Source organism: Hyalella azteca, unplaced genomic scaffold (genome assembly GCF_000764305.2).
Source record: "Hyalella azteca isolate HAZT.00-mixed unplaced genomic scaffold, Hazt_2.0.2 contig16805, whole genome shotgun sequence".
In the NCBI taxonomy this organism is placed as follows: domain Eukaryota; kingdom Metazoa; phylum Arthropoda; class Malacostraca; order Amphipoda; family Hyalellidae; genus Hyalella; species Hyalella azteca.
Genome location: NW_025946613.1, coordinates 51,032 through 65,308, shown reverse-complemented (window position 1 = coordinate 65,308; position 14,277 = coordinate 51,032). Strand labels below are relative to the sequence as shown.

General features: G+C 40.0%; 2 protein-coding genes across 2 annotated transcripts in view; one reads left to right on the top strand and one right to left on the bottom strand.

Moving 5' to 3' along the window:
- Positions 1-35: 35 nt before the first annotated feature.
- LOC108666180 (histone H1-delta) lies at positions 36-1,113 on the top strand. The gene has a single exon (XM_018153002.2). The coding sequence runs from the start codon at positions 475-477 to the stop codon at positions 1,069-1,071; it is 597 nt and encodes a 198-aa protein (XP_018008491.1). The 5' UTR covers positions 36-474; the 3' UTR covers positions 1,072-1,113.
- Positions 1,114-2,870: 1,757 nt separating this feature from the next.
- Positions 2,871-14,277, bottom strand: part of LOC108666177 (unconventional myosin-Vb) — a 48,049-nt gene continuing 36,642 nt past the window's right edge. The window contains 8 exon segments of the mRNA XM_047885047.1: positions 2,871-4,422; positions 4,934-5,052; positions 5,055-5,268; positions 5,500-5,642; positions 6,152-6,293; positions 6,895-7,110; positions 7,474-7,574; positions 8,036-8,203. Coding sequence (XP_047741003.1) covers positions 4,297-4,422; positions 4,934-5,052; positions 5,055-5,268; positions 5,500-5,642; positions 6,152-6,293; positions 6,895-7,110; positions 7,474-7,574; positions 8,036-8,203 — 1,229 coding nt within the window. The 3' untranslated portion in view covers positions 2,871-4,296.

Here is a 14,277-nt window from a genome sequence, read left to right as displayed (position 1 = left end):
GCTGCAGTTTCCCGCCTTTTGTTGAGGCGGGGCCTCTCCCGCTTTGCCAACGCATTCCTTTCATTGCAGTATGAGTAAGTAACGTCTCTGCCACCATTATGTATAACTTGTAACATTTTTTATCGATTTAGCCAGCTAAAAATATGGACTCGGATCACTTCTCGTCGTGTACTTTAAACTTAGTTTCTGTCCATGTAGTCTTTTTTTCAGCTTTATCGTTATGTCGCCAGGGTAGAATCATGCATATTGACAATAATGATTTTTCTTTCATTATTTATTGCATCAAAACTGGAAGAAAATTCGTGAATTTCCATTAACAGTTCGGCGAAATCTGGCAAATGAGTTTAGAGCGGGGGTGAAAAGTGGGGGTGCACCCCATCGGCTTGGAATCTGACCGTTGCCGACTCTATTCGTTCTTTTGCTGTGCTCGTGTGTGGTTGTGTGCTGTTGCTCCGCAAACCCAACGTGATCAATATGGCTGACACTGCTTCCAATACACCTACCCCCGCTGCTGCTCCTGAAAAGAAGAAGGCAGCGAAGAAATCACCAAAAGCTGCCAAGCCCGCTGAGCATCCTAAGTACAGCGAAATGGTTACTGCAGCCGTGGCTGCTCTCAAGGAACGCAAAGGCTCTTCTGCTCGCGCCATCAAGAAGTACATCGCCGCCAACTATAAGGTTGAAGAGAAGTCAATTGGAACTTATGTTCGTTCTGCTTTGAAGCGTGGAGTAAGCTCCGGACAGCTAACTCAGGTCAAGGGTAGTGGAGCTAACGGCTCCTTCAAACTCGCTGAGTCTGCAAAACCCAAGAAGGAAAAGAAAGAAAAGGCAGCTAAGTCGCCAAAGAAAGCCACACCCAAGAAGGCTGCTGCCAAGAAGCCTGCCAAGTCTCCCGCCAAGAAGGCCACTAAGTCCACTGAGAAGAAGGCAGCCAAGAGTCCGGCAAAGAAGGCCCCAAAGAAGTCTCCAATGAAAGCTGCAAAGAAGACCGCCAAATCGCCTGCCAAGAAACCCGTTGTAAAGAAGGCAAAGAAACCCGCTCCCGCTGTCAAGAAAACTGCTGCAAAAAAGTAAAGTACTTCATCAGTCAATAAAACTTATTATTTTTTGAAAATGTGTCCCTTATTGATTTTCCCATACTACTTGATTACTTGTCTACACTGACAAGTGACATTTATGATATTGCTTGGCAAGTTGGCATAATCTCCATTCTTTTGCGAGTTTTGCCCTCACTTTCATTTTTATGGGCCTTATGTTGAAATAGGTCAAAATTCTTTCACTTTCATTGTAGAATTCATTTTGAGTGCGAAGCTATGTTTCGAAAAATGTTTTATTCAACTGTGGCGTTCATATAGGCTAGCGTTAATTTCCTGGCAATTCGTTCATATAACTCTAATTTCCAGTCGTGTTAAGAATTTTCTTTTTTGCCATTGAGATACGATATGTAGATGAGAAAATTAAAATCCGCTGAATAGCATGCTGACTTGGAAAAGCAAGCCGCGAGCAACACGTGCTTCTGAGCTTGCCGCCTTTAGGTCCACGCGCGTTAGAACTAATGCAACGATTTTCGTTCAGTACACTATCATCATCGGCTTGCCGATAGAGTCGAGCTTTGAAACAAGATTTTATAAAATTTCATTAGAATGTTCCAGCAGCAAATATGTAAACACTTTAGTTTATTATCGTCAAAGCAGACGATTCATTTAACAGCATAATGTATACCTATTTTTAATTGTGGCGAATCAATAAGTTCGTTGAAAGCAACTTGGAACCCTAGCGACATCACGATGCAAATAGACTGCTATTAACGCGGGAAAATCTCAGGAAAAAGGATTATCATACAACATTCTGCCTTTGAACACAACCATTCAAATGAAACTAAAGTTGCTGTAAATTATCACAAATACCCTGCAACGGCTTTGCAGTCAAAAATGAAATAGGGAAAGTGAGAATGCGAGGTTTCTCTCCAAATAAATACTTTTTACTTCACTCACACGTTCAACAAAGAAAATTTTACGGTCATGTCAATTATTACAAAAATAACCTACAATGTAGACCCCAAGTGAATTCTCAACAAAAATTAACTTTATCGTTACATAATGAACTTCAGCTGACAATGAATCTTTGATAACAATGTGTTAATGTAAAAATTCGACAAACTTTGAAAACAATACCCTGCTCGCTACACATTAGCTCAACAACGATTCACCAGCGTAAATCTTTGCTTCCAACTCAATAGACGCTGAAGTGAAGAAGGCAGAATCCCGTAGCTACCTAAAAAATGTCATGAAGTAAGTATTCAAATATTAATTACTCGTAAAGAAGCTGTACACGGCGTCTTGTCACGCGGTTACGTCTAACTTAATGAAAGCCATTGAAGGTGGCCACTAAGCAGGAATTTTCTGGCGAGTTGGAATACGTTATTGGTTACGAAATTTTAGCAGCGAGCGTGGAAAAAGTAATTAATGAGAAAAATATAAGATAATAAAAAAGTTGTATCGAACTGACAATGAACACATGCTAATTCTAAAGTTAATATTGGACAATACCCGAATTATTTGTGAGGCTTCGGTAAGAAATGCTAAAAGCTACACGAGACGAAGAAATAGTTTATGACACGATATCACATGATATAGATATACATGAAGAATTTGTCACATGGATAAAGCTGGGTTAGATGTTCCGCTATAAGTTTTTGCAGCAAGATTGATTGATTGTTGAAAATTGCGAACCATCTATGAAAAATAGTATTGAGAAATCTATTCAAATGATAGAAAAGCTGTCAAGTTGAATTAATCTAGGTATATTCTCAATACTGTAGATAGTTTTCTTCATCCTGTAAACGGCAATATAATGAAAAATAAAATATTTGCTCCGAGTTTGAAAAATATTCCTCATTGTGTAGAAACTTTTAGTCGTTATAACAGCGATAATAGACAATCGAGCACATGCGGTTATGTTAATCGGAAATGAACATCGGTGCGACCACTGCAATAATCGAGAAAAATTGCATTCAACAAAATTAGGTTGATCCACAAAAAAAAATCCTGCGCCAAGTATTTAACAAATACTCGCCGGTAAAGTTTCCTTTGCTTCTGACATTTCAATATGATAATTTCAAGCCTTTCCTACTCTCAAAGGGGTAGGTGATGGTGGTCTCAAGGTGATCTCAACTTTCGTAGGTGATATGTTGAAAATCTTAGCACATTCCTAAACTTCCAGTGATTATAAGGCCACTCAATAGCATCAATTATCACACATGTTCTACATAGGTAATATAGAAGCACTTCCATAATCTACGATATCGTGTAGTAATTGCTCTCTTGACTGAAATCCCAAACCTAATTTATCACATACATATCCGTTCATTACATAATTTAAAAATTTAAATTACTTAATTGAATAATTAATTAATAATATTGAACTTCAGGACGAAGAATAGCAACAAGAGAGGCCGGAAATAGAACAATATCTAGTCAGAAAATATGCTGAATACGCAGTCAATTCAATGTCGGACACAAACGACGGACACCCTAACAGAAAACATGCTGTTAACACCAGGCAAAATTTCATATATAAATATGTGAAAGGCAGCATAACAGGTGTTCAGGTAAAAGGTTTTGGAAACGGAGAGTAATTGGCCTATCATAAAATCTTAGTAAACAGGTACTTTTATTATATAAACACTTAATAAATAAAAAACATCATTTGTCAATTACACTGTCACGATTAAACGAAATAACAAGAGAAACAAATTGTAATTTTTACAAAATTCACGCCTGGATTGCGTCAGTCTATTTCCCTGCGAGGTTGCTAATACGTCACTAGATGCATTATTTTCGTCAATGAAATACGGATGTGTTAACTCTAGCACGGCCATTAAAGCAGGAAGTGTAGGACTCAACACTGCAAACGCTAAAGTACAAAAAGATAGTTGTAAACACAACGTATAAAGTTTATAAGCTGGTCATGAACTGTACAACAGAAAACGTAGTCAGCATGGGAGAACTCTATAAATTACCATTTAAGCTATCATTGGAATACTCTGGACTAGCACCGACACTGCCTCATCACTTCCCAACAGCAGCAGATCAGGAACCTGATGCTACCTTACAAGCTGCAGCGCACAGAAAACGACACACAAAAAAATATATGCTATTAAGCTCTTGTATTATCATTTTAGACACTAACACAGTGTCTTATATGATTCTAATACCAGGCATAAAGTTAGATAACTCTTGGATCTTCCTACATGCCAATTTCAACGAATCGTGCGCAATATATAAAATTTAGGACACTTTAAACTTTTCTAAGCATCGTCAAGTTGAGAACTTCAGGAAGTTCGATGTCCTCGAGACGAATACTGGACGGATTGAAGGGGAAGCGTACGGGGAACATGAACTTCGTGTTCATGATGAGCGTCGCCTGAAACAGAACAGGCGTGAAGCTAGCAATTACTTGATTCCTATATATAAGTACACAGAACTTTAATAAATCAAACGTCAGCTACATGTACATGTTCACAACTAGTAAGTATTTATTATCCTCGCGTGTTGAACTTAACTTTTCAGGAAAACGGGTTGATTGTGCAAATAAACGGATTCCAGTTTCGATTCGAATTTAATAGTATCGAAACTATCAACAATACGTCTGATAAAAATAAACAATATATGTAAAATTACATTAAACAATATACCTGATCACATTTTAAACTATCAAATACTAAAATTGAAGGCTCCTGTGCAACAGGATGACTAATAAGTGGTTTAAAAGCAAAGAAAATTCCACGGAAATTTGACATGTCTTCATTGAAAACGTCTTCTACAAAACTTGATAAATTATCGTAGCATTTTTTTTTAGCTTTCAAATTTCTAGTGAATTAGCGATTCAAGCAAATGAGTGACATCAATACAGAAAAACTAATGAAATGTATTACCTGTTCCTGATCAGCAGCAGGCCGCTTCAGCAGTCGCTGTTGTATCTTCTGAATGAATGAGGCCGGTATACGCTCTTCGAACTCATCCGGTGTATAGAGGTTCAAGATTTTCACGATCTACACAAACAGAGACATTGTTTCAGCTGTTAAAATTTGTTTCTGGTTTAATTGCGAAGTAGAGAACAGGCCTGACCGAGCTCGGGCAGCTGCATGTCTCTGGTCCACTGCTCCAGATGGCTGAGGTTGTAGCGGATCTGCACGCCCTTAGACCAGTGGCACATGTCCTTCCGCAGCAGTAGATTGTTCAGTGAACCAGCGCAGATAAAGTAAAATATCTGCAAATGTAAGAAACATGTAGTATAACGTACAAAAAGAGTAAAATATAACTATGAATTCAGAAAATTTACCAAATGTGTTGAAAAATAAAGAAAAAGACGGAATAAAAACCTCATCATAAGTAAATTAGTGAGCCTAGGAGTTCTCACCTAGGTACATTTTGAATCAAGGCATGTGGCAGAAAATATTTTTACGTAATAACTACACATGAAAGTATGAGGGATACTAACCTGCCTGAAGACCTGCAGGATCAGTTCAGGATCAGTGCCAAATGTGGCCAGCGTTCTGTAGAAGAGCGTCAGCTGACTCAGTAGCAGATCCAGTGCCTTCTGCGGCTCCTGGGAGGACTCTTCAACGCCACCGTTCTTGGCACCTCCTCAAGATAAAAAGATCATCGCTCGGCTTTAGAAATTGACTTGTACCATAAAGTTTACAATTAATACTAATAATATATTTAAATTACTATCCTATTCTTAACTATACCGTATTCTAGGATAAAATATTTCAATATAGCGCCATCATTCAAGGCATTTATGCATTTGACGTTTTGCACGCACGACGTTCATCTATGGTTACCAGTCCAACGGAAAACACCATTCACCAAAACACAATTTTGTTACAGACTAATAAAGCGGACTAAGTACAATAAATTTTTCCTTAAATTATGGGTTATAAAAAAGAAATTAGTAACAAATAGTACCAAAAAGAACTATATATAAAATACAAAGTTGCTATAAAGGCCGCAGCCAAGCATGCACTTAATTCCATGATCGAATAGTGGCAGTTATCAGACACTACTGTATTACTACTTTAGGTAACAGTCACGTTAGAAATGTGAGACACTGAGACACGCATCACCTTACAGTCAAGGCTCATAATTACCTTTAGCAGGGCCAGGTTTGCCTACACATATGCCAGACATGACCTCGTTTTCCAGGATACTGGGCACCACCAACGGCTGGATGCTCTCCTCCATGAGCTTGATGACGCCGTTATAAATCCACACCGCCAAGTCAGAGAGTGTCTGCAACAAAAGCCATGATAAGCAAGACGAATGAAGTTCGTGAGACACGTGCGACAATGTGATACTTCTAATTTTATGAATTCCTGAGAAAACTAGCTATGTAAGTTTCCAACACTATGAATTTTTTGCACCAAATGAGAATCGCATGAAATTTTGATATGATTATATTTTTATTTATGCATTTTTATTATATTAAAAAACAATAAATTCGTACGTTAAACATATTTGAAATAGCTACAATAGCAGACTAATTATTGATCTTTCTGTACGCTAGAGATCTTTTTACAAACGCTGCAGTTACTTAGCCATTGTTACCCGATACGAAAAATAATGATTTGCCTTTCTGCCCTCGGGAAGTTCGATGTTCATAATATCAAGATTAATGATTCAACTGTCAGTGCTCGGAAAGTTCGATGTTTTTAATAGGTAGAATAATGAGTTACCAGTCAGTACTAGGAAAGGTCGATGTTTTTCAATGGTAGAATAATGAGTTACCTTTCTGAAATCGAAAAGGCAAAGGTTACCTTTTTAATAAGTAGAATAATGAGTTACCTGTCCGTACTTGGAGAGTTAGTTTTTTATAGGTAAAAGAAAGAGTTACCTGTCTGTACTCGGAAAGGTCGAAGTTTTTAAGTGACTGTTCGTTCTGCTTGGGCGTATTCTCCTGCTGGAACGCCTGGTCGCCGGAGTACTGCTTGAGGTTGTGCAGCAGGCGGAGCGTGTTGCTCAGCCACAGCACCGTCGAGTCAAGGTCCTGGCACCTCTTCTTGATGACGCGCTTGATGCCGAGCCTCGTGTGGTTTAGCAGTGACTTCACCTGTCGTCATCATTAGCAGCATCAAGAGATACGTCAGTGAACTTATTAATAATAACATCAATAACATATTTCTAAATTTATTCATCAGGTATCAAGGACAAAATAAACAGTGACTTCAACTGCAGTCATAATTAGCAACATCAATAATTTCTCTAAGTTGTCAATAATTTCTCTAAGTACGCTGTATAAATAATGAAATTAAAGCGTGGTTACTTGAAGCGTCTGGCCCGAGAATAAGCGGTAGCAGTAATCAAATTGAAGCAAAGTTACTTGGAGCGACTGGCCCGAGATTACGCTGTTGAACAAATAAAATGAAAGCAAGCTAATAGGAAGCGACTTTCGGATATTTTCGAAGGAGTCTACCTTCTCGTCGTCGTCGATGTGGTCGGTGTGGCGGATGCACATGAAGAGGATGTACGCAGGTAGTCCAGGCAGCAGCGTCACGGCCACTCGCGGCTTCAGGTCTGCCAAAAGCTCAGCAATTACCTCAAGTGTTCGGGACCACGCCACGAACACTTATAAATATGCCAAACTCACAATTTTTAGAAATAATTTGTCCATGTAGCTACGCAGTTAATATTACTTTCATATTTACAAACTCATCAGCATATCAACAAGTTAGTAACAGGGGCCATATGCTTTATAATTTATTTAGGCAATCATTTCGCGTTTCACAAACTTCTGTAGTAGTAATCGACCCAGTCAGGCGGGTGAACTACTTCACTACATTATAGGTAGCTAATAAGATCACTCCCATTAGTCATCAGCTCCACCGTATTAATGAGGTAGAAGATGTAAACACACCGTATAGAGGAAGCTTGGCCTTATCTTTCACTGGGCTTCTAAATAATTCACATTTACACAAATATTTCAACCATCAAAATATTTGATTTATTCTCAAACAGAAGCATTGTCTTAGGCTCACCGTATATAAGCATCTTGATAATGGAAGCTTCATCAGCCTTGTCGTACTCCATCATGCCCATGTATTCGCGCTCCTTCTTGCGTATGGCAGGTTGGTAGGAGCTGTTGCTGCTGCTCGTGTCCGCTCCCTCGGACGGAGCTTCGAGCTGCTCCACGCTACTCTCCACCCCTGCAATGAGCAACAAAACAGTAATAATATCCTCATTTTTGTGGATATTATTGAAACAAGCTTACACTGAATCTGTAAGCACAGTGAAAAGTAACAAGAGTGAGAGTAATTTTTGCGTTGAAAGCGAACCTACGGCACAAAATCTGGAATATTTTGCAACGGGAATAGAAATAAGCGAGTCAGACGTAAAAAAGAACAGAACGAATACGAACCATCTCTCGGAATCATAATGAGAGGTGAAATTACACAAGATAAAATAGGACAAATAATTATTAGAACACGTAAGAGAAGCGCTGGCGAAAGCGAACGCGGAAGCAAAAATATTATCTTAGGAAAGAAAATTTGCATGCTATTGCATTATCAGTATCAAATCGAACGAACAAGAAAATTAGAATATTGAATCTGATCAAAGCTACAATGCATTCATTACTGCGCCTAGAAATTCCACCAAAAATTCAGAAGCTTACAAACACTCTCTATAAACATAAACATATAAAAATTAATCGAGACAGAGCTTGGAGGTTAAGAATGCAAAGAGGTAAAGGAAAATAAACCCTGCTCCAGCAAAATCTAAAATCCAAACGAGCATTGCACCCACACAGTTGCATCGCACCGCAATCTACAAAAAGCAACAATCAGAAACAAAATTGTTTCTGAGAAATTGTATTTATATGTTGTATACATCAGTCAGGCCGGTAGAGTACATCACAGAAGCGAAGTCGTTACAAAACGTTTCCAAGCTCGGACAAAGATCATAAAATAAACCACACACGAATCGCAAAAAATTCAGACCTTTCGGTTTAGCTAGCGTTTCGTCCTTGATTTGGTCACATGACTGTGCCTTGGGCAACGAGGGAACATCTACATTCTCGGGGAAAGAAGCCGAGATGTCTTGAGTTTGTTGCTGAAGATGCAAATTCCCTAGTCGGGCGGCTGTCAGCTCTTCTACTTCAAAATCAAATGGTAGAGGTTCAGCCGGGACATATTTTTGCCCCTTCAACGTAAAGTGATCGATTGTTTCATCCAATGAAGATGACTCCACACTATCTTTCTGATTACAATGTAAGACGCTCTTTTCCACATCAGGATTACTCTCAGTTTTTTCATCTTTGCTCTCTTCTTCGAGAGTATCAACGGTAATTTTTTTCTTTATCGGGACAGGTGCCTTTAGGTTATCAAAAGATACAAGTGGTGGAGGTTCATCACATAAGCACTCACCAAAATAACCAATACAAATAATACTGCCGTACACCACTTCAGCTGACAGGCCGTACAATATAGACGTGGACACTCTGAGCTCATAAGCAAGATGATACTGCAGCTCGCACAATTTAGAATCATCATTGTCAGTGTGAAGGCGATTTTTTCTATATACAATTTTTTGCTGATCAATGCAATGCGGCTCCAAACCGACGATAGTTTCACCAGAAGAATCAGATGAAATTGAATTTGTATCAGTACCTTCGTCCAGCAAAGACGAGGGAATGGCATAGAAGCTTCCAGCCAAATTGTCAGGAGTCAAAATCTCTGAGCCGTCACTCGAGTCAAGACTCTGCGCACGCATCCTGCGGTTGTTGTCCTCGTGGTTGAGGTCACGCCACAGTTTGTCGATGCACGGATGTACCCCGGACTTTTGCCGGAGCAGCTTCATGCTACTGACTCCCTGACTATATACAACAGGAAGATATGTGTTGAAATGACTATAGTTAGAGCGCGTATATTTCTTGAGGTAAAGATTACGAGCAAATTGCCCAAGAGGGGGAGAGAGAATGGGCCAGTGTGGAGGCGCAGCAGGGTAGTGGTGGGGAGATAGGGGGGTCAGATGTTGTTGGAACGCGTGAGCTGGTAAGGTTGTCTGGGGCAGAACACTTATAATAAATATAGGGCTTTTCTTCAGCACGGAAGATGATGCGAAAGGGCTCGGAGAAGGTGTAGGAGTCAGCGGACTTTCTTCAGCGTCTTCGATGGGTGGAGGTGTCAGAGTAGTAGTTACTGTATATGTGTCTACATCCGAAGTAAGATCAGGGTTGATGGAATGTGATCTCTGACGAGTGTTTGACGAAGCTCGAGAACGACTTACAGCTTCCAAACTGTTTCGTCTATAATTTTCCGTCTCGGAGGCACGTAAAATTTCTTGGACTGAATAAAATCCAAGTGGGAGCATATCCATTTTGGGCAAAATTTAGATATAGCTACCTATCGAACAAAACTTTTACCAATTCTGTGAGAAAAACGCATACACAATAACTTAGGCAGGACCTCTTCCTCGTGAAGCAAAACCATAGAGAAGGATAATTTATTTTCTGCAAAATAGAACGTTAACGATGGTTGTTCAGTTAATACCAAATAAATAACTGACAAACACTGGTCCCTGAATTATGCCTTCAGCACGCAATGGATGAATATTCATGGCGTTAAAATTATTGTGATAAACGACGCACGTGGATCATTTCTACATCTCAAGAACCCTCGTCACAGCGATGCATCATTACGGAAAGCAAATAAAAACGACGAGTGGTGCTTGTAATTTTCTCTAGATTCCCTCAAACGTGAAATCAATAAGTGCACATCAATGGCTTAATGCAGAAAAAGTAAATAGAGAATAAAAAGAGGTTTATTTCATCACACAAAAAAAGATGTTGAGACCAAGGGCCATTCAGATGGTTTTATGTGTGAAAGAAAGTAGATATATGCATATGAGCACATTTATTCTACATATCAAGCTTAGAAGACTTCGTATGAGCGTGAGGTCTTTCATTCTTTGCAGGAAACAAGGCCGTGGATGAGACCGCTCAAGAAGGGCACGGAGGTCGCACGCAACACGAGCTCGCTAAACAAGCGACTTCCGGCGCCGCGAACAGCAAGCAGCACTGAGACAGGATTGACGCGCCACCGCAACATCACACCTGAACCCGAGCCACAGGGCTTCTGAAGTATTGATTCAAACGATATACCTTTTTGCGTTACATTTGGGCTAACAATTAAAAAAAAAATTCAAATTTTTTCATTTATGAACAATATAGTTTCATACAATTTTATGAAATGCACATGGAAGCAAAGTTTTGTTATTGTTATAAGTCCCTTTAGATAATCACGTGTGGTTTTTCCAATTTCGGACAGGAATATCACAATTTGAAATGAGATTGAGAACTATCACTGATGATCATTCACGTTAAAATTGAGGCGAGAAATTTTGGTCATGCTCTGGTGAAATCTTAAGTCAAATAATAAGTAAATTGCGCTGGCCGGCAAACAATGCAAGCTTCGCACGGTGAAAGGGTCTTATTTACAAACGTACAAAATCACGAGTTGATAAATAGTTGCTTTACATACACAACTGTCACCATCCATCGCATAGCTCCAGAGTTATGTATTATCAAAATAACAAATGGAACTAAAACTAAACGATCCTTCAAAACAAGAATCACAATTTTCCATCTCGAAAATGAATAAATAAAGAGAGCAAGATAAGACAAAATCAGCATGAGTCGTAGATTTCTTATGCCCATTAAGCTTACACTGCCTTCACATATTACGAAAACTATCGTCAATTCCTCACAACACTGACCACACGAGACCATTCATTGCTCCTTCAATAGGATTCGCTGTTCGAACAGTGAGACCATTAATCGCTATCAATATAACTAATACTGGTCTTGTCTTCAATTAAACTTTTTCAAACGAACCAATTCTGCCATCCTATACCAAAAGGGAGATAAACCTGCACAATTCGCAAAAGTGAGAGACCTGCACAATTCGCAAATGCGAGAAACCTGCACAATTCTAAAGAATGAGAAGCGTGTACAGTTCGCAATCATTCATTACCTGCATGAGTGTCACCAGGGCGAGCACCTGCAGCAGCATGGCAGCAATGTTGAGCAGCAGCGCGAGCCACGGCCGCGCACAAAATAAACGAGCACACAGCGCATTTTTTACGCAGGGTGTTGCCTTCAGCGGCAATGCTGTACTCATCATACAGGGAGCATGAGGCTCCCTGCGCAGCACTCACAGCTGCGAACACAAACGAGCGACACGGAGAACAATCGCGTTTTCCTCCGTGATTGCGGTTTATTGAGAAGTCACTGTCGCGTGGTTGTCTGATTGAACTAATTTCTGTGAACACGGAACGGTTTCCGGTTTCTTTGCTTTTAAACCCATCAAATAGATACTTAAAGCGACCAGTAAATCCAGCAGCATTATTATTCTTGTGTTCCTTCATTTGGATTTCACTATCTTTAAGGATCTCAGTATTTATAGCGGCATTGCAATCCTGTGAGTCACATGAATCCTTCCTGACGTTGCTGTTGCTGAGGTCCGGTGTTCCCAATGAAGATTCATCAGAGGATGCATTGTTTTGAAAAGAAGTAGCTAAAACGAGTCCGTGACAGCTCCGGCAGACAGGACGGTCAAGCAGAAATGTCGAAGAGTCACGTATCACGCAGGCCGGTACGTGATGTAGGCAGGGCTGAAGGCATAGTGGGGGCAAGGAACTATCGGTAGAGGCTGGCGGAGCATCGTTTCCTCTCGTTGCGGTGTTGGCGGAGGATGAGCTGGCGTGGCCGTGAGAGAAGATGTTACCCCACAACAACTTGCTCACCGACGGAGGCATACTGCGAGCTTCACTTCCTCTATGTGATCTTCCACTTGAATTCGCAAACAAATTTAACGATTCTTCCTTAACATTAAAAATATAATATGCCTTTTGATTTTATTTTTCCCCCTATCGAGTCTTGAAATCGCTTGAAATTGTATCAATTAAACTCTTGTTACTGTTCTAGCAGCAGAACAACAAAGTCTAATAGCATTAATGACGTCGTTGTTCTAGTCCACTTAATTGGTTATGGTTATGTTTGCCGACTCAGTGTAGGACGCTCTGCCTAGATTAATGGAAGCTCGATGTTTAAGATGGCGTGCAACAAATGCTCCGTTGATTGTCTCATACACGCGAATCAAGCCTATTACCGAGAAGGGATTCCATCTCCATTAAATTTTAATGGCATCTGCCAGGTCACCGCGTGATCCAGGTCCATAACACATTCAGGACGATCGAGTTTAGGATTATTCTATTCAACATGATTTATATGGATGTCAGGTGGCTGGCCTGAGCCTGAATGCAATAAAATTCAAATACTGAACTTGAGACGTCTAGGAAATCGTGAACGGTTGGTTGTTCTTGGGTGAGCTTTGCAGAAGTTTTTTCTTTTTTCCAACGAATGTGTGCACTTTCATGATCATCGAAAAACTAAACCACAACAAACAGTCTGCAATCAATTGGAATTATTACTTTGAATCCATGAGGCAATGGATTCAAATGGATGGAGGCAAATATTTCTCGATAACTTTCCGGTGCATTATTTCCAGTTAATCCTCTAATTGTCTTAAAATCAATAAAGGACCAGTGAGAATTGTCTCTCAAATGCGTCTGAGAAGCCTTAACTCTTCACCATAAAAACCAAGCGCATTGGCCGTTGCGTCAAATCTGGCCGCGTTGGAGAACAGCACACTCCTCACATCATGACCGCACAATCAACACTGACGGAGAGTCGGAGTCTCGGAGACTAACAAAACAAATGACAATGACAACGAGCGAAGCTTGACTTCGTCCTGAGTCCGGACGCTGAGTTTGTGCTCACGGCAGCCCACAGGTCTTATGACACAAAGACCCGTGATGGGCTCGTATACTGCGAGCCATATTCATTCTTGCGTGAACTCACACAGAAAACAGATAGGGACAAAAAAAAACTTTAATTGCAAACGATAAAGCGTAGGGAAAGCTTAGCTCATATTAAAAATAGCTTATTTAGTAGAATTAAAACCAAATCATTTCAAAAGATTTGATCGTAAATTTTTCTCTTGGCAAGCTTGGCTGCGGGTATTTTTAGAGCGGGGCACGACTAAACAATTAACGCGATTGCCGATGAATATAAAACGAAAACCTCACAACGGACCAGCGAAATTCGATAGTCATAGGCAAGTGTAGCGCCAAAATGGCGATACACTTTGAACCATAGAACATGATCAGGTAATGCAGTTAATTGTCGGGTAGCTCACACACGATCAGTGAACGTCGCCGA

Bases quoted from the DNA above. Each gene is read 5' to 3' on its own strand.
- LOC108666180 (XM_018153002.2), top strand. From the start codon at position 475: ATGGCTGACACTGCTTCCAATACACCTACCCCCGCTGCTGCTCCTGAA.